We start from the raw sequence: 20,478 nt of genomic DNA, 5'->3' as shown, positions 1-20,478 counted from the left end.
GGTAATGCCTGAAATTTGGGACTGTAGGCATACTTTTGACACTGTAAATCTAGGAATATTGAATTACCTAACGATTTCCGAAATGAAATGTCTGATGCGTCTACCTCCAACTACCATTCCGCGTTCGAGGTCTGTTAATTCCCGTAGTGTCGGAAACCTTTGCACGTGAATCACCTGAGTACAAGTGACAGCTCCGGCAGTCACTGCCCTTTTATATCTTGTGTACGCGATACTACTGCCATCTACATTCGTTCATCGCTCTCTCATGACTTTAGTCACCTCATTCTATATACTCGTATGATTGTAGAACTTCACTGCCAGAGTTAGTTTCCATAAAAAAATTCATGGAGTAGATCGTGTCAGATTGTGGAATGATCCTTTTTAAATTGTTTCTTGATATCACATAGGATTTTAGACCGCGTCATGTAGGAAAACGAACTTTTGTTACTTGTTTATTAATATTCAGCTCTTCGAGGACACAGTTACAGCTATGAAAGTGAAATTTTCAGCTGGCGTAGTAATCATGGTTTAACGGTATCTACGTACCGATTGCCACAAGTAGTACGATGATGGACACAAAGCGAGATAATCGATATGTGTATAATCAGGTACATGCGTGTGCATAAAGTATGTAGAAATGCAGGCAGAAGTTGACGGTATTAAATTCTTGGGATTACATCTTGATTATCATTTCAGTTGCGAAGTGCACGTCAAAAAACAACCGAAACTCCTAGACAAGTTCTTATCTGCGGTGAGTATGTTATCAGACATAAATGACATGAAAATTAAAAAAAAACGGACAAATGTGAGCAGAACTTGCGCTCTTCGAGTCAAACAAGGGTTTTCTGAGTTCAAAACCGTGAATATGCATTATTTGTGATACGAATCCACAAAACACCTGTAGAAGCCTTGTCAAGGAACTGGGTATACTAATTATTATGAAAATTTGTTGTAAATAATATAGAACTTTTTCTAACAAGCAGAATCGTACTATGAACAAGAAAAATCTACACAAGGCACTTACTTTACTCCAAAATAGTGCACACTATTCAGGGACACACATTCTCAACGATTTGGCAGCAACGATAGAAGTTTAGCTACAAATAAATTCACTTTAATAGGAGTCTGAAGACAAACTTGTGGCCAACTTCTGGTACCGAGTTGTCGAGTTTCTGAACAAATTTTTGGAAATTTGTGGTAAGTTTATGCGGGACCAAACTGTTGAGGCCAACGGTCCCTAGGCTTACACACTACTTAATCTAACGTAAACTAACTTACGCTAAGGACGACACGCACACCCATGGCCGTGCGAGGACTCGAACCTCCGATGGTGGGAGGAGCCCGAACCGTGGCAAGGCGCCCTAGACTGCTCGGCTACCCCGCCTGGCTGTTTTCTGAACAAGACCAGTTGATGTAACATATGTATTATTACTGCATTTTTATTAATATCACATAGTATAAGTAAAAACTAAAAATCGTGCATGTTCTAAATCCACGAGGATCTCCTCAATATGAATCCCTGGTACGAAGAGTTCATCTAATGTCATCGCACGAAATGTACCCAGTGTTCACTGGATGATGTGTAGTATTCCGATTACAACGCTATGTGCTGGACAATAAATACTTTTTGTGCTTTTAATTGATTGCAATTAGGGAAAAACAGTAAATCCATGTTTCTACAACATGTTTGTCGGTATTCAGACGGCGTCCAATCTGAGTCAGAACTCGAGCTTTCGAAGGTAATCACCATTTCCTTCTCTCTGGTGGACAGCTTGCCTCTTTTATAGTGGTGTTCAAGCTTGTCACTGGTCGGGTGACGTGGCTTGGAATTCTATTGGCGGAGGACAGAGCACGAGATTCACATACGCAAATGTGAGGAAGCGTACCCACCCTTCTTTTTCCTTCCCCAACTGAGGCGCGATTAGGCGGAAGGGAATCGAAGACAACACACAGCAGCTACAAATTGTTTTATTTCTTTGAAGACGCTCCGTTTCAAGTATCGTCTCAAGTATCTGTTGAAACTATTGCTGCCGGCCGAAGTGGCCGTGCGGTTAAAGGCGCTGCAGTCTGGAACCGCGAGACCGCTACGGTCGCAGGTTCGAATCCTGCCTCGGGCATGGATGTTTGTGATGTCCTTAGGTTAGTTAGGTTTAACTAGTTCTAAGTTCTAGGGGACTGATGACCTCAGCAGTTGAGTCCCATAGTGCTCAGAGCCATTTGAAACTATTGCTGCACACACAAATTCCTACCGTTTCTTTTATTGCGAATCCTATTGTTCAGGTGATATCACTCCGCCAATAGAACACCATGCGCCATCACCCGTAGAATCTCAAGTTTGGTCACTACTATAAAGGACGCGCACTTGGCTATCGGCAGGTAGCCATCTCCTGATGAAGAAGATGTTTATTATCTTCGGAAGCTCGAGTTTTAACTCAGATCTGATGCGGTCTGTACACCGAAATAATTATATGCAAAGATGCCGCCGCGAAAAAGTTAGATTTAATAAACAGAGGTGGGTGGCGTAACAAATAATAAAATGATTAAATAGTTAAGAAACCTCCGTAGTAAGATGTCCGTCCTTTGGTTCATAGACAGTGGCAAGAATTTCCATCTTGATGTTTGGCTCCCAGAAAGTCTAGCCAAGACGGTCTAAAGCTATGAAGCGTGATATGTGCAGCTATGCCCTCGGAAGAGCAGGACGCTAACTACAACCCGCGAACGGTGATTGACAACTGCGCGTCCAAGGTATTATGCATGCGAGACCATTAGCCACGTATGGTTGTATACAGGGTCAGTCACCTAACATTACCGCTGGATATATTTCGTAAACCACATCAAATTCTGACGAACCGATTCCACAGACCGAACGTGAGGAGAGGGGCTAGTGTAATTGTTTAATACAAACCATACAAAAATGCACGGAAGTATGTTTTTTAACACAAACCTACGTTTTTTTTAATGGAACCACGTTAGTTTTGTTAGCACATCTGAACATATAAACAAATACGTAATCAGTGCCGTTTGTTGCATTGTAAAATGTTAATTACATCCCGTTCTCCTGATCTTACACCTCTGGACTTGTTTCTGTGGGGTACGTTAAAGGAGAATGTGTACCGTGATGTGCCTACAACCCCAGAGGATATAAAACAACGTGTTGTGGCAGCCTGCGGCGACATTACACCAGATGTACTGCGGCGTGTACGACATTCATTACGCCACAGATTGCAATTGTGTGCAGCAAATGATGGCCACCACATTGAACATCTATTGGCCTGACATGTCGGGACACACACTATTCCACTCCACTTCCGTGTCATGTTTTCTTCACTTTCGCAATGTTTTATCACATTTTGGCTCTGAGCACTATGCGACTTAACTTCTGAGGTCATCAGTCACCTAGAACTTAGAACTAATGAAACCTAACTAACCTAAGGACATCACACACATCCATGCCCGAGGCAGGATTCTAACCTGCGACCGTAGCGGTCGCTCGGCTCCAGACTGTAGCGCCTAGAACCGCACGGCCACTCCGGCCGGCTTATCACATTTTGCGTTCCATTTTTGTAGTTATCGTTATCTGAGTGTTTTCCCTTGATTTACTTAACCAGAGTTCAAATTTTTCCCGCTTTTAACGCATAGGTTGTTCAATAATAACTCCACAAATATGGGACAAATTATTGTTCGAGTGATCTCCTCTGCCCTGGAAATATTTATCGCGTATCGCGTATCTCCTGGCTGCGTCCCGCTGAACTGACGTGTAATTAAAAATGTACAGTGCGAGGGCTTTATTTTTGCAGCTTCGAATAGGGCCAGAATTTAAAACAAGTATTTGGAAAAGCTTTTGAAAAGGGTTTCAACTACACTGGTGTCCAAAATTAAAGCAATAAACTGCTATTTCTCCGTCATGAGTCTGATTCACGATATAATCATACAAGTTGTTAACAGATGTCGTTACGATCGTGTTTTGCGCGGAAGATGACATGCCGATCAACGGACAACCACGACAACAGTGGCACTTATCAAGATAGTGTTTGCAAGGTGGTCCCACATCACAATCGCTGTGTACACAGTCACAGACAGTGCAGTAGGCACAGAGAAGACCCCCTACAGACTCTCTGATGTGGAGGGCCATAGGAAGATTGGAAGCAGGAGAGTCGTAAACTGATATGACCCGATGGCTTGATGTGAATCGTTCTCTTGCCTCTCGGATGAGGCGACAGTTTAATAGAGACCGAAACTGTAACCTAGGGACCAGGACAGGGCCGACCACGTTGACATCAGAAAGAGTGGCCCGGTATTTGGCTGTAAAGAGACGGCGGTACCGCCTTAGTACCGCACTGCAACTGGCATCTGACCTCGCAGCGTACCTTTCGCGTGTTGTATCAAGGCAAACGGTGTACAGAAGGCTTCAGCAGAGTGGCCTTTACTGTTGGAGGCCTGCTCTCTGTTTACTACCTCTGGCGTGTCTCCACAGAAGGGAACGTCTAGAGTGAAGCCGTCAACAAGTCACCTCGACGGTGGGGCAGGGGGCCAATGTTCTTTTCACAGACGAGTCCCAATTTGATCTGGAGAGTGATTCTCGAGGATTCGCATCTGTGGAGTACGCGGAAAAGGATTTTGGGACCAAAAGATTGTGCAAAGAGACCGATATCGAGCAGGATCTCTAACGGTTAGGGCAGGGTTACGTTGACCATTCGAACGCACTTTCATGAAATTGTGCCGGTGAATAAGTAACACTTAAATGCTGCCAGGTACCGCGAGGAGATCTTGGGATCTCACCCGCGATTGGTGGGAGGTGCTGTCGGTCCACACTTCGCATTGCCGGACGATAATGCTCGACCTCATAGAACACTGGCGATTGATGTTTTTTTGAAAACGGAAGATACTGCGCGCTGCGCGCTTGGCGTGGCCTGTTCAGTCTCCCGATTTGAATCACATAGATCATGTCTGGCATGCACTAGGGAGACGGGTTACATCACATCAGCATCCACCAACCACTCTCCAAGACTTGTGAGCAGCTCTGCAGGAAGAATGGGTGTCATTGCGTCTACATGAGATTGATGACATCATTTCTAACATTCTGCGTGGTGTCTGTTTGTTCTATATCATGTCTCCCTACCACTTTCGCGCAACGACGCTCTGAGCGTGTTTTTTAGGGAATTGACTAGTTTGAACCTGGGACCTGTTGCTGGTTGGGAGACGCCAGACCACACATGACATGTAGAATTCAGAAGAGTTCAGTGAGACTAGCGATGATATAACCTAATACTTAATGATTTCAGCGTCAGCTCCACTGCACTCCCTGTAAAAGAATCTTAATACTAACTAAATTTAGTGGAAGGGGTTCAAGGCTTTCCTATTTTTAGTTGTCTGGTAAAATAACGTCGAAAAAGCAGTTAAGTTTACCATTGGAAATTTTATTCTACTCACAAAACATTGTTTATAAATTGCACTATCGATAAAAGGAAATGTTTTAATACAGGATGGTAAAAACCAACTGCGTTCAACAAAACTGTGAACGAATATTCCCTGAATGGGTTTCCAATTTCTACAATGGATCGAAGGATGACCTATGCCATATCACATCTATAATCTAGGTTTAAATTAAGTTTCACAAAAGAGAAAACTATCAAAATGGTCTACAGTGACCCTCAATTATCTTTATTTACTTATCTAATTTGTCGTAAATTACAGTGGCTGATGTGGCTTCTCAATAACTATAGAACAGTAAAATCATCGCGTTTCAGATTTTTACTTCAAGTGGCAAATGTGAACACCATGAGCTTTAATTGACGATCGACACTAGTATTACGCAAAAAGGGGATGTAACAGATGAGACTTCTGCAGTTCTGAGTGAAGCCTTATGCGCTCAAAAATGCGGCATCGCGTGCGTTCATTACCTTGTCGATGTTCGTCAGGGGGCGGCGGGCAGCACAGCTCAGCTCACCTCGCCGTCTCCGAAGCAACTCTCCCCTAACTTCTCCTTACTACAATTTACCGCAGTTGGTTTAAAAAATACTATCTGGCTGTGTTTTCATCTGACCAATCAGGGTCTCAATGTTAACCTTAAGCTCCGCCTACAAAAAATCCATCTATCCAATGAGAAACGTTATACTTTTCATGGTGTGGCAATGTTTTTAAAGTTTGCAACGTAACAGAGACGCGAAAAAGTCTCACGCTAAAACTTGCAGCTGGTGTGGTCCTATAGTGTTATCGTAAGATCTATACTGTTCTTGTGGAGGGCTGTATCTTTTAACATGGGCTGGGGGTGGTCCTAACGTAACAGAGACGCGAAAAAGTCTCACGCTAAAACTTGCGGGTGGTGTGGCCCTTTTTGTGTTATCGTAAGATCTATACTGTTCTTCTGGAGGGCTCTAGCTTTTAACATGGGCTGGGGGGTGGTCCTAACGTAACATAGACGCGAAAAAGTCTCACGCTAAAAACTTGCGGGTGGTGTGGTCGTAGCGGTTAGCTGGCGACGTGGGTGTCCGTCCCTTATCGTAGGGCCTTCTAACTTAACACGGTTCTGCTCTCGGCTTCTGTTCTCGTTTCTCCCCTCGGAACTGCGTCTGTCTCACGGTGGGAAGGCATGACATGCATTTAGGCATTCTTGTGTTAGTCTGTGGTATTCCATTTGCTCACTCGTTACTCGTATTACTTTGTTTAATTTAATGTCACGATTTATTCGCAGCTATGTGGCGTACTACTGGATTTGCTTATCATGTCAGGGTTTTCATGGAAGGTGTTGGATTTGCCTGACACCTTACACATTCACAGCATGTCCCGTCGTTGCTGGGCCTTTATTGGCGCCAGAGGTGGTCACACCCACACTGAGCACATTAACAAGCTGTCAGAATGTGTGTGCAAATCCGTTAATTTGGCAAACGCGAAGAACATTTTTATCTTCCGTTATGCATGTTGCAGTAGATTATGTTCTATTTTCTTTATATTGTTTCTACATTACTATCACCAGTTCGTACAGTTTTGTGGCAAAATGAACGCAACCTTGTAAAATTTTTTGTTGTTGTTTTAACTTTGGACACCAGTGTAGTTATGAAGTGTGATGAATGGTCAGTTATATTTAAAAGTACGTTTAAGATTCTTCTAATAAATTTTCTTAAACTGGTTCAGTATTTTATTTGTAGTTTTACGTGTTTTTTCTCAGAAAAGCCGCGTAGCCTGAAGTCTATGAAAAAGTAATATATTTACCGTTTTCATACAATTCTTAAAAAGAGTATATTTTGTATGACGAGATGTTCGTTACTCTCCCAATGACGTGGGTGAGGATATATAGTTCCATTGCCTGCAACAGAACATGTTTGTTGAGATAAAGAAGGGAGAAAACGTTAGTTACTAGGCACAACGACAGTAATACGCCATTAGACTCTTTCAGTCGATTACATATTTAGACGTTATGTTGGGATGTGTTGTATATTGTGACAGCAGACAAATTCAGAGAGGGAAATTGGGTGTCTGCATTTCATTCATTGGGCAGATTCTTGGCACGTGTAGTGCTGCGGCATAGTAGTCTCTCGTATGTTATGTTCTGTTGCTTGGGACCTGACCAATATTGTACGTTGATATTTCAGATGACGCTAGAGCTTTTTTTTTTCTTTTAGATACCCAGGAAAGTTTCAGGGGAATCTTTGCTTAGAAGACAGTGTCCTTTCGCGAAATGCCTTAATGCCAGCCGGCCGAAGTGGTCGTGCGGTTCTAGGCGCTGCAGTCTGGAACCGCGAGACCGCTACGGTCGCAGGTTCGAATCCTGCCTCGGGCATGGATGTGTGTGATGTTCTTAGGTTAGTTAGGTTTAACTAGTTCTAAGTTCTAGGGGACTAATGACCTCAGAAGTTGAGTCCCATAGTGCTCAGAGCCATTTGAACCTTAATGCCAGTTTAAAGAAACAATATTTGTGACAGACTAAGAATCGATTCTGTTACCTCGGTCATAGACTTCGTGGAAGAAGCAAAAGATCGAGATAATAGAGAATCGGGGAGATACGGAGATATACTGCAATTGTTGGCCTACTCCATTCGTAAATGGGACAAGGAAGTGAGTCACTTTATGCCACTTATCATCATTATCTTGTTTATGTAATTATTTAGTAAGCACTAATAGTGATGATGCGAAACGGTTGCTGTGACGAGTTCTTAGGCAGTCAGATAAATTCACTTATGGTCTATTTTATTTACGTTTTTGACTTATATATTCATTGCGTTTAGCAAACGTATGACTAATTTAATACTAATTTGTAGAATTTTTTTCGTGGACCCTGATTGGGGGAACTTAATGACCACAATGTAATATTTACAATTAACTATAAAACAGGTCTAGACTGCTGAAGAGAGCAGTACATCTACGCCTACAGCTGACAGTACGATGTTAGCGTCAACCGATCAGGCTAAGTCAAGAGAATTAGGCACAAGAAAATATATTTAATAGTAAGCAGAACGTCAAAATTACGTAGAATAATATTGTACTAAAGAGTAAATACAACTATTGTGAAATAAATATACTAAGAGCTTTAAACAGGGAAACAAACAAACATCACATGCGTTGTGTATAGATTGCGCTCTAGGGCATCCTGGAAAAATACTCGTAATTAAGATGTTGTTCGTTTCTGTGGAGATGGTGGACTCCGTTCCGAAGATGTAGCAGCAAGGCGATTTCCAAAGAGATGATTGTAAGTATCCACAGGTGACGTCAAGCAGACGACCTTCCATAGAAGCACGAAGTACTTGGTTACTATGGAGATGCTAGATGCTGATCTTGGGCGGTTTCCATTGAAATGGCCTTTTTAAGGCTCTTACTATATTTATTTGATAATATCTATATTAACAAGCTGTTTCATGTAATGGTCGTAAACGGTCACCATTTAGAAATAAATATGCCTTGCGATCTAGAAGGTTTTATAAACTAAATAGTAGATCTGAAGATGACCTATTCTTGCTGAAACCGGTGATGGAAAACATAGTAGAATTTTGATGTAGGTTGTATTATACAGTCAGTCACAAATGAATATACGAAGTATACTCCCTTGTGTACTATACAGGGCACTCGGACTATTTATGTAGATGTAGATGTGCAACAGAGATGTCGTCAAGTAGACGGTTCTTGTTAGCAGTTTTCAGTTTGGTATGACCGACACCGTACAGGATTTCCAGTACCTCCTCAATTCTAGCAACCGGTTTGAAGTTGGCGCATTTTTCTTTTTCACAGACAAAAAATTTGTTTTCACTGGAATTATTGAAGTAGATAGGAATGAATAGACTTTTATCCAACGGTAATTTATAATAGCTTCTTCTGTAGCCATTTCATATCTATGGGTCAGCGTGGCGAGAATTAATAATCAATATAAGAAATTAATGCAACTGTTTGAACGCATTAAACAAACAGTGGAGTTGATAAAACTGTTATTACTATTGGAAGAAAATACCTTTTTTTTTAAAAAAAAAAAAAAGAGGAAAAGGCTAGTGACAGTTGATTAGGCCATAATAGTTTGAAAAATTTTCTGTTCAATTACATGAAATATTGCTAACAAATAAAGCATAAATCAGTTACATTATGAGCACAGCACAATTTAAAAACAAGAGAGCGCGTGTTTCATTGGCACGCAGATACACAACACAATTTATGTCAGGCTCTTTGTCGCCAAGGCGAGGAAAATGCCTCACTCTTATCCCATAATCCGTCGCCTGATGACTCAGTTATAGCGGTGATGAAAGGAATTTTCTGCTCTAACGTTAGACCAATTTCTCACTTAACACCCTTTAGTCGCGTGCTCTGTCGCTGCTTTAATTCGATAAATCACTGCACCACGGCTGCAGTTCGCATGCCTGCGGCTAGCACTGCGCTCGCCAGCCAACACATTTAAACGTTCCACCTGCACGTTAATTAAAGCCTCGCCGTCATGCTGCATGTGTATTTGTCTGACAGTTAAAATAATCGTTAGGCAAAAATAGATAAAACAACTGTTTTAGCCAAACAAAATAATTGGCAGCGCCTTTGCAGCTCCGCAGCAATAACTCGCCACGCTGGAGCATTACATTAAATGATGCTTACACCGGCTTTGGCGGGCGTGAGATACGTTGTTTCTAACCGTATGCTGTGCGATCTCTTTTCCAGCCGAAGCAGTTCCTCCACCGTCCTCGACCGAGCTATGGCAAGGTGAGTGTCTCTAGCTCATTTAATCTTAACATTAATTTAGTCGTGTGTCCTATGCTGATACCAACACCATTAATGCAGTATGCCTAGGTGAATAAGTGTAGTAGTGTCAGACAACGATTAAAAGTTCTAAGGCTTTTTCTGACACTTATCGCTTCTTCTACCAGTACTCGGATGTGTGCTGCAGTTGTTGTGATCTTCAGTCGGAGTATTGGTTTGACGCAGCTCTTCATCCTAGTCTAGCCTGTGTATCACTTTTCATGTAGGCATGGTACATAGGTACCGCCATTGACCATTAATCAAATTCCCTAGGTTCCGGGTTGGAATAAAAATCATCAGAAATGGCGGCCGAAGACTTCCGGTATGAGAGGTCACTCTCACTCAGTCAACGATCTTGTGGAAGAAGGGTGGGAAACTGCCCGTAAAAGATGGAATAATCAGCAATGACCAATGGAAATTTGAGGCAGAAGGAAATATAAACCAGTGCATTAAAGACACGTAAGGTGTATCCACAGGACTCGTCGCTTATAACTGAGAAAGTGTCGTGATGATCTTTCCATTGGCAAAAGATTCCGGATTAGTTCCCCACCCGGATCTCTAGAAGGGGACTGCCAAAAGGAAGGTGACCATGACAAAAAGATGTAATAACCGACGAAGGGATAATATTCTAACAATCGGGGCGTTTAATGACAGAAGATGAGCCTGCTAGGAAAGATAGAAAATCTGAAAAGAGAAATGCAAAATGTCGTTCTAGATATAGTGGAGGTCAGTGAAGTGAAACGAATAGACGTATATAGTGTAATATAAACAGTAGCAGAAAATGTTATAAAAGCAGTAGGTTTCGTTATGAACAGTTCAGTATAGGAAGATAAGGCAGAGAGTGAGTTACTGTGAACAGTTCAGTAATAGGGTAATTCTCATCGTATTCGGCAGCAAACCTACGCCAACAATGATAGTTCAGGTATATATGCTGACGTCGCAAGCAGAAGGTGAAGAGATTGAGTAAGTATGTGAGGACGCTGAATGGGTAAGCAAAGAGGGATGAAAATCTAATAATTCCTGGGATATTGGAATGCAGTTTTATGGGAAGGAATAGAAGAAAGGCTTGTGGGAGCATATGGTCTTGGTCGTAGGAATGAGAGACGAGAAAGAGCAATTGAGTTCTGCAAAAAATTTCAGCTAGCAATACTGAATATTCTGTTCAAGAATCACAAGAGAAGGGGGTATGCTTGGAAAAGATTCGGATACACGAGAAGATTCCAGATGGATGCGATCATGGTCAGACAGATATTCCGAAATCAGGTATCTGATTGTAAGAAGTGCCCAGAGGTGGATATACAAGAACGGATAAACAAGGTGTTTATCCGGAAACGTCATCAAATGGCTCTAAGCACTATGGGACTTAACATCTGCGGTCATCAGTCCCCTAGACTTAGAACTACTTAAACCTAACTAACCTAAGGACATCACACACATCCATGCCCGAGGCAGGATTCGAACCTGCGACCGTAGGAATGGTCATCCTACGACGCTACATAGTGTCGAAGTTACAGACGCCGGCACCTGCCTATAGTCCACCCCTTCGGCAACAAATTTGACTTTGTACACTGATGGACCATAGGTGGAACGACTCGCTATGTTGTTTGTTTTTCAGTGAACTGGGAACCACGATCCCCAATGAAGAAGATGTAACAAGCTCCTCCATAGACAGACCTGATGAATGCGATACTCTGTTTCTCTGGTGAATGACAGTTTCTGACACATGTTTCCATATGCAGTTCATTTTTCTCGTGGAACCCTCTAAAATCTCCAGAGTTTTTCGGTATACAGAAGAAAAATAAACTTTAGATGGAAATCCGTATCCGTAACCATCATCCACCAAGGTAACAGAGCATCGTATTCATTGGGGACAAAGTCTCTCTATGCAGCACTAGCTCCGTCTTCTCCACTGGCGACTGTGGCAATCAGCCGCGGTCACTTAGTAACAAACAACACAGGTCTATAGCGAGACGTTCAGCCTGCGATACGTCAGCGTACAAGGTCACGTTTCCTGTCGAACGGATGGCCTAGAGGCAGGCGCTGTGTGGCGTCGTTCGATGCACGTTCCGTGTTCCTCACGATATCCTCTGCAACCCCTGGAAGTTTGTCGGTATCGTTTTGTAACACACTGTAGGTTCAGGTCACAATTTAGTAATTATTAAGAGTAGACTGAAATTAAAGTGTTGCACAGAAGGATCAGTGTGGAAGGAAGTGGGATATTGAAGTACTGAGAAATGATGAGATTCACTTGAAGTTCTCTAAAGATGTAGATAGTGGACTAATGAATCCAGTGTAGGCAATTCAGCTGAAGAAGAGGTGACATCTCTTAAAAGTGCAGTCGCAAATATTGGGCAGACAAACAATGGCACAGGGAGAGTTAACGGCGAATAAACCTGTGGTTACAGAAGAAATCAATTGAAGGGATTATTTCAATAGTGGTACAAGTCCATTTTTGTTCATTCTGAGATACAGAGTTCTCAAGTTAAACGAGCGTTGAAAAACCTGCAGTTGAGGTAGCAGAAATATTCAAGTATATATACGTGAATATTTCTGGTATCTCAAATGTAGATTTTTCAGCGCTCATTTAACTTTAGGACTCTGTATCTCAGAATGAACAAAAATGGACTTGTACCACTATTGAAATAAGCCCTGCAATTGGTCGACGAAAGGAGGAAGTACAAAAATGTTCCGGGTAAGACAAGAGTACAGAAATATAGTACTGTTAAAAATGTTTTCTTTTACCTACTTCTGTCTTTCCTGTCACATTAGTAAATTGTTCCGCTTCCACTCCTTGGTTATTTGGTTTTCTTATAACCTTTTCTTAAGTAACATGGAATAAGCGGTGGGAATATTCTATAATGAATATTCTTTATCGAAACGAAGTATCGGCTTAAGAATATGATCTTTGTGAAAAGAAACGGTTTTTTACAGTTAATCTACGTAAATTTTCTGTTGTTTACACATAGAGTTTATTACTCTGCAAGGCAAACTGATTCCCTATCCATGGTGGCAGCACCGCCATGCTTAAACACGAGAGGAAGAGAAATGAGGTAGTAACAGCGTCCGGTGTTGCTGTCAAGACCATTAACAGGATGTTGCTACATAACGGAATGAAATTAACTACCGCTTGCATGTGTGTCGTGTGCCAGAAGGGACACTCTTAGAACATTTGTAGAGTGAAAACATGGTGAGTTTACGGTTTTATTCATGCGTCAATCATATTTTTACACTTATTACTTTGGAAAACATGGAGCTCTGAAAATTAATGAAACATTTATAACAGCCCTATACACTTCAGTATTTTTACAAGTGGAGGATTCTCACATCTTACGTTATCTGTACGCGCCATTGAATAAGTCTCCATTTATAACAAGGATAGGGAACAAGGCTTACGATACATCTACATCTACATCTACATCCATACTCCGCAAGCCACCTGACGGTGTGTGGCGGAGGGTACCTTGAGTACCTCTATCGGTTCTCCCTTCTATTCCAGTCTCGTATTGTTCGTGGAAAGAAGGATTGTCGGTATGCCTCTGTGTGGGCTCTAATCTCGCTGATTTTATCCTCATGGTCTCTTCGCGAGATATACGTAGGAGGGAGCAATATACTGCTTGACTCTTCGGTGAAGGTATGTTCTCGAAACTTTGACAAAAGCCCGTACCGAGCTACTGAGCGTCTCTCCTGCAGAGTCTTCCACTGGAGTTTATCTATCATCTCCGTAACGCTTTCGCGATTACTAAATGATCCTGTAACGAAGCGCGCTGCTCTCCGTTGCATCTTCTCTATATCTTCTATCAACCCTATCTGGTACGGATCCCACACTGCTGAGCAGTATTCAAGCAGTGGGCGAACAAGCGTACTGTAACCTACTTCCTTTGTTTTCGGATTGCATTTCCTTAGGATTCTTCCAATGAATCTGTCTGGCATCTGCTTTACCGACGATCAACATTATATGATCATTCCACTTTAAATCACTCCTAATGCGTACTCCCAGATAATTTATGGTATTAACTGCTTCCACTTGCTGACCTGCTATTTTGTAGCTAAATGATAAAGGATCTATCTTTCTGTGTATTCGCAGCACATTACACTTGTCTACATTGAGATTCAATTGCCATTCCCTGCACCATGCGTCAATTCGCTGCAGATCCTCCTGCATTTCAGTACAATTTTCCATTGTTACAACCCCTCGATACACCACAGCATCATCTGCAAAAAGCCTCAGTGAACTTCCGATGTCATCCACAAGGTCATTTATGTATATTGTGAATAGCAACGGTCCTATGACACTCCCCTGCGGCACACCTGAAATCACTCTTACTTCGGAAGACTTCTCTCCATTGAGAATGACATGCTGCGTCCTGTTATCTAGGAACTCCTCAATCCAATCCCACAATTGATCCGATAGTCCATATGCTCTTACTTTGTTCATTAAACGACTATGGGGAACCGTATCGAACGCCTTGCGGAAGTCAAGAAACACGGCATCTACCTGTGAACCCGTGTCTATGGCCCTCTGAGTCTCGTGGACGAATAGCGCGCACGAAACCCATGCTGATTCCTACAGAGTAGATTTCTAGTCTCCAGAAAAGTCATTATACTCGAACACAATACGTGTTCCAAAATTCTACAACTGATCGACGTTAGAGATATAGGTCTATAGTTCTGCACATCTGCTCGACGTCCCTTCTTGAAAACGGGGATGACCTGTGCCCTTTTCCAATCCTTTGGAACGCTACGCTCTTCTAGAGACCTACGGTACACCCCTGCAAGGAGGGGGGCAAGTTCCTTCGCGTACTCTGTGTAAAATTGAACTGGTATCCCATCAGGTCCAGAGGCCTTTCCTCTTTTGAGCGATTTTAATTGTTTCTCTATCCCTCTGTCGTCTATTTCGATATCTACCATTTTGTCATCTGTGCGACAATCTAGAGAAGGAACTACAGTGCAATCTTCCTCTGTGAAACAACTTTGGAAAAAGACATTTAGTATTTCGGCCTTTAGTCTGTCATCCTCTGTTTCAGTACCATTTTGGTCACAGAGTGTCTGGACATTTTGTTTTGATCCACCTACCGCTTTCACATAAGATCAAAATTTCTTAGGATTTTCTGCCAAGTCAGTACATAGAACTTTACTTTCGAATTCATTGAACGCCTCTCGCATAGCCCTCCTCACACTGCATTTCGCTTCGCGTAATTTTGTTTGTCTGCAAGGCTTTGGCTATGTTTATGTTTGCTGTGAAGTTCCCTTTGCTTCCGCAGCAGTTTTCTAACTCGGTTGTTGTACCACGGTGGCTCTGTTCCATCTCTTACGATCTTGCTTGGCACATACTCATCTAACGCATTATGTACGACGGTTTTGAACTTTGTCCACTGATCCTCAACACTATCTGTACTTGAGACAAAACTTTTGTGTTGAGCCAACAGGTACTCTGGAATCTGCTTTTTGTCACTTTTTCTAAACAGAAAAATCTTCCTACCCTTTTTAATATTCCTATTTACGGCTGAAATCATCGATGCCGTAACCGCTTTATGATCGCTGATTCCCTGTTCTGCGTTAACTTTTTCAAATAGTTCGGGTCTGTTTGTCACCAGAAGGTCTAATATGTTATCGCCACGAGTCGGTTCTCTGTTTAACTGCTCAAGGTAGTTTTCAGATAAAGCACTTAAAAAAATTTCACTGGATTCTTTGTCCCTGCCACCCGTTATGAACGTCTGAGTCTCCCAGTCTATATCCGGCAAATTAAAATCTCCACCCAGAACCATAACATGGTGGGGAAATCTACTCGAAATATTTTCCAAATTATCCTTCAGGTGCTCAGCCACAACAGCTGCTGAGCCAGGGGGCCTATAGAGACATCCAATTACCATGTCTGAGCCTGCTTTAACCGTGACCTTCACCCAAATCATTTCACATTTCGGATCTCCGTCAATTTCCTTCGATACTATTGCACTTATTATCGCTATAAACACGCCTCCCCCTTCACTGTCCAGCCTGTCTCTGCGGTATACATTCCAATCTGAGTTTAGGATTTCATTACTATTTACGTCTGGTTTCAGCCAACTTTCTGTCCCTAGTACTATATGAGCGTTGTGACCGTTTATTAATGAGAGCAGTTCTGGGACCTTTCTGTAGACGCTCCTGCAGTTTACTATTAGCACATTAATATTGTTATTCCCTGTTGCATTTTGCCTACTCCTACCTTGCTGCGTCTCAGGAGGCGTCTTGTCGGGCCTAGGGAGGGGATTCTCTAACCTAAAAAACTCACATGTGCACTCCACACGTACTCCGCTACCCTTGTAGCCGCTTCCGGCGTGTAGTGCACGCCTGACCTATTCAGGGGGGCCCTACATTTCTCCACCCGATAGCGGAGGTCGAGAAATTTGCACCCCAGATCTCCGCAGAATCGTCTGAGCCTCTGGTTTAAGTCTTCCATTCGGCTCCAAACCAGAGGACCGCGATCGGTTCTGGGAACGATACTACAAATAGTTAGCTCTGATTTCACCCCGCGAGCGAGGCTTTCCGCCTTCACCAATTCCGCCAACCGCCTGTACAAACTGAGGATGACCACTGAACCCAGACGGCAGGAGTCATTGGTGCCGACATGAGCAACAATTTGCAGTCGGGTGCACCCAGTGCTCTCTATCGCCGCCGGTAGGGCCTCCTCCATATCTCGGATGAGACCCCCCGGCAAGCAGACAGAGTGAACATTGGCCTTCTTCCGCGACCTTCCCGCTATTTCCCTAAGGGGCTCCATCACCCGCCTAACGTTGGAGCTCCCAATAACTAATAAACCCCTCCCCCCGTGTGCCTGCTCGGACCTTGCTGAAGGAGCAGCCACATGTCCACTCACAGGCAGAGCGGGCGATGCCACACGGCCAGCCTCCACACTGACCCTCCGCCTCGTGCGCCGCGAACGCCGCTGAACCCGCCACACCCCTTGGGGAGAGGGTGGCCCAACCGCGCCCAGTACACGCGAAGATGTCTCGACAGCAGGGACAGTGGGTGAAGCATGTAACACCGGGGGTGTATCTTGCGACGCACCAGACTCCCCACTGCCGCTACACTCCGAGGCAGCAGCCTGAAGACGGCTGACCGCGGCCATCAACGCGCTCAGTGGCCAGCTCCTCCTGCGTCCGTACACAGCAGTCACACATCCTATCCATCCTAAGGAATCAATTTACTGAAGAGAGTTAATCAACCTTTAACTAGACTGCTAATTCACTAAAGGCGGCTGTTTATTCACTAAACTGTGGTTGCTAGGCACTTCTTGTAGAAAACAATGAAAATAGCACTACCTGTCTCTGGACTATATTGCAAACAAACACTAGCACTACTGGCACTATGGTTGACTAAAGGGACTCTCTCTGACTGTATTCAAAACAAACTCGAAATCTATGGAACTATTAATAGCACTCGACAATTAAAGCTTCCTAAAAGCAAATACACACGGAAGAAGAAGTGACAAGTAAGAAAAATACAGTTAATACTTAAATTAAGGTAGCTCGCTGCACAGCAGACGTGAAGCAGACGGCAGTTAACGACGACACTGACTATTGGCACTATGGCTGACTAAAGGGACTCTCTCTGACTGTATTCAAAACAAACACGAAATCTATGGAACACTATTAATAGCACCCGACAATTAAAGCTTCCTAAAAGCAAATACACACGGAAGAAGAAGTGACAAGTAAGAAAAATACAGTTAATACTTAAATTATGGTAGCTCGCTGCACAGCAGAGGTGAAGCAGACAGCAGTTACGACGATACGTCTCCCCTTGATTGCTCGATACGCCTCGCTGGCACTACCTGTAAAACCTCTCGCCGTTAAGCGTTGTTATACCGAAGAAACAACAACTATCCCTAAGACAACCTGCCTCAGTGATGCCGCTGCATTACACAGCTTCATCTGCTGTTTCAGTCGCGCATGATGATGTCGCATCTACGCTGACTGATTTGCTGCATTTCCTCGTCCGTCATTATATCTCTCCTCCTGCACTAGTCATCACATATTATCTGGGAATGAAATTACAATGAAATCTAGACCTTTAGTTGCATACAGACACCATTTTCATATAGATAAGGCTGAATACAGATACCATCTTCATATAGATAAGGCTTACCGGCCAATGATCTTCTTCAGTGCGGATTCACTCACATTGCTCAAACTCTTACGGGAATCGGTAGATTGACTGCCGCTAGTAACGAGTATAGTGAGCAGGTCCACTACAATGTAATGGGCGGACAGTAGCTGGAATAGTGGGTCTCACGGGGAGCGTGCCAAAGATAAGTCCCTGTAGTCGCACTATGCTCTGTGTCCTCGGTGGCTCAGTAGGATAGAGCGTCTGCCATGTAAGCAGGAGATCTCGGGTTCGAGTCCCAGTTGGGGTACACATTTTCAACTGTCTTCGTTGATATTTATCAACGCCTGTATGCAGCTAAAGGTCTGGATTCCACTGTAATTTCATTCTTCGAGAGCTGCAAGATCACCAGTGGTATCTGTTCTTTCGGATACCATCTTCATATATTATCTGGGATGTTGCGCATTCTTTATAGTCTTCTAATGTCACAACAGTAAAAGCTAACATTACGGCAGTATAAGTAAACTGATCGGGTAGAGCAGTAGTTAGCGTTTTTGGGTAGTGACACTGAGGTTCCTTCCACGTTTGATTCCCGGTGACCACCACTTATTTTTCTCTTGTGGAAAGGCCTGGAATGAAGTCCAGTTAGCCTTGTGGAGCTAACTGACAGATCAGTTAATCCACCAACAAAATTGGATATGTAAAAAAATTAACACCGATTTTTTTCCATAGTGACGAATGATAAATAAAATGTAGTTAATGTTCTAACAAATAAGTCATTTTCGTAATTTTTTTAAACATAATGATAATGTGTCAATGACAGTTGCTATCGCTTATTTCTAACTATAGTCATTATTCTGGACAATGGTACATAGCAGGTCACACTTAATTTTCAGTAGGCTCCTCACATTTATTTTTATTGCTACCATACACTGCCTATTTTCACACCTGTAAGTAGTGGTAAATAAAAATGATAGTAGTGAATTCTGACCACCGGCATTCGCCAAAAGTGTAATCTGTTTTATAAAAATCTGTTCCTAGTGTGTTGTCTTCACAGACTCGAAGATACTGCACTTTGGTTGGTATTTAACAATCTCAAAATACTCCTTTCATCAATGTAATTGTCTTAGACCCTAAAATTTATTAGTCGGTTCATAAAAATCAGGAAAATAGCTGCTAATATGAACTAGTGCTGATGAGAAATGTTGAAAATACAACTAGATTTACAGCAAAAGAAATAAAAATAAGCATGAAGGTGTCCTGAACTGATTTTGGTAAACTGAATTGGTTTTCAGAGCGGAAGTTTTCAATGTGTTTGAAAATTTGTGTGTATTAATAATTTTTCATAATAGCAGTGAGACTTGGGGTCCAATGGAGATTATTCAGAATCTGAGAGTTGTTCAGGGATCAATTGGGAGGTGCAAGTTGGGAGTTACTAGGGGAGACAGTGTTACAAACATATTGATCTGGGAACAAAGTGGACTAGAGGACGTTGTTATGAACACAATGAAAATGACATGGAGGCGGGTAAGACAAGCAGATGGGTGAATTGACGGAAGATGAACCGAGGAAACTCTTTGCTAGCTTCCAGGAGATAAGAGACAACTGACATGGAGGTCTAATGGAAGATAGATAGGCTATTTATAAATGCACTACTGCACAATAGAATGGCCTACCAGGAATTATAGCAAGTACCTAAATTTTAGTTGTTGTGAGTACACAGCAGAGTAAGACGAAATATGTAGGTGCGGGCTTTAGTGTACAGACCTGCCACCTCCGGTACCCGGCTGGTTATTGAACTGAGCTAGATTGACCATAACGGAATGTCATTCATATGCTGCTCCACTGTGTGCAAGAGTCTACCGATTGTAGTCGCTGGCGAGAGGTGCCGTGCCAGTCTGCCGGCAACCGATGCGCAAGTGTTTTCAGTGGGTGAGAGATATGGAGGATGTGCTGTACAGGACAATCAAAAATCATCTGTCACATTTGATTCCATAGAGAACTCAACCTCTGACGTGAGTAGTACAAGTGTTTTTAATGTTTTGATTTATATTTACTGCACTGAAGATGGCAACAAAGTGACCGAAATCTAGATATGCAATAAACATCATTGCGACGATTGCTGTATCCGCTATTACTTGAAAAGTCGTATGTAACAAAATAAGTCAAAACACCACTGGAAACATGCGGTTT

The 20,478-nt window shown here is 42.7% G+C and overlaps 1 protein-coding gene across 2 annotated transcripts in view; it reads left to right on the top strand.

Annotated features, from left to right (window-relative positions):
• Nucleotides 1-20,478, top strand: part of LOC126473539 (transmembrane protein 65) — a 513,111-nt gene that overhangs the window by 381,701 nt on the left and 110,932 nt on the right. For both annotated transcript variants that reach the window (XM_050100667.1, XM_050100657.1), the window contains one exon: nt 10,126-10,167. In XM_050100667.1, the coding sequence (XP_049956624.1) occupies nt 10,126-10,167 (42 nt within the window). The remainder of the gene's footprint in view (nt 1-10,125; nt 10,168-20,478) is intronic.

Source organism: Schistocerca serialis, chromosome 1 (assembly GCF_023864345.2).
Source record: "Schistocerca serialis cubense isolate TAMUIC-IGC-003099 chromosome 1, iqSchSeri2.2, whole genome shotgun sequence".
NCBI classification, from domain to species: Eukaryota; Metazoa; Arthropoda; class Insecta; order Orthoptera; family Acrididae; genus Schistocerca; species Schistocerca serialis.
This window is presented reverse-complemented; position numbering and strand designations above follow the sequence as displayed.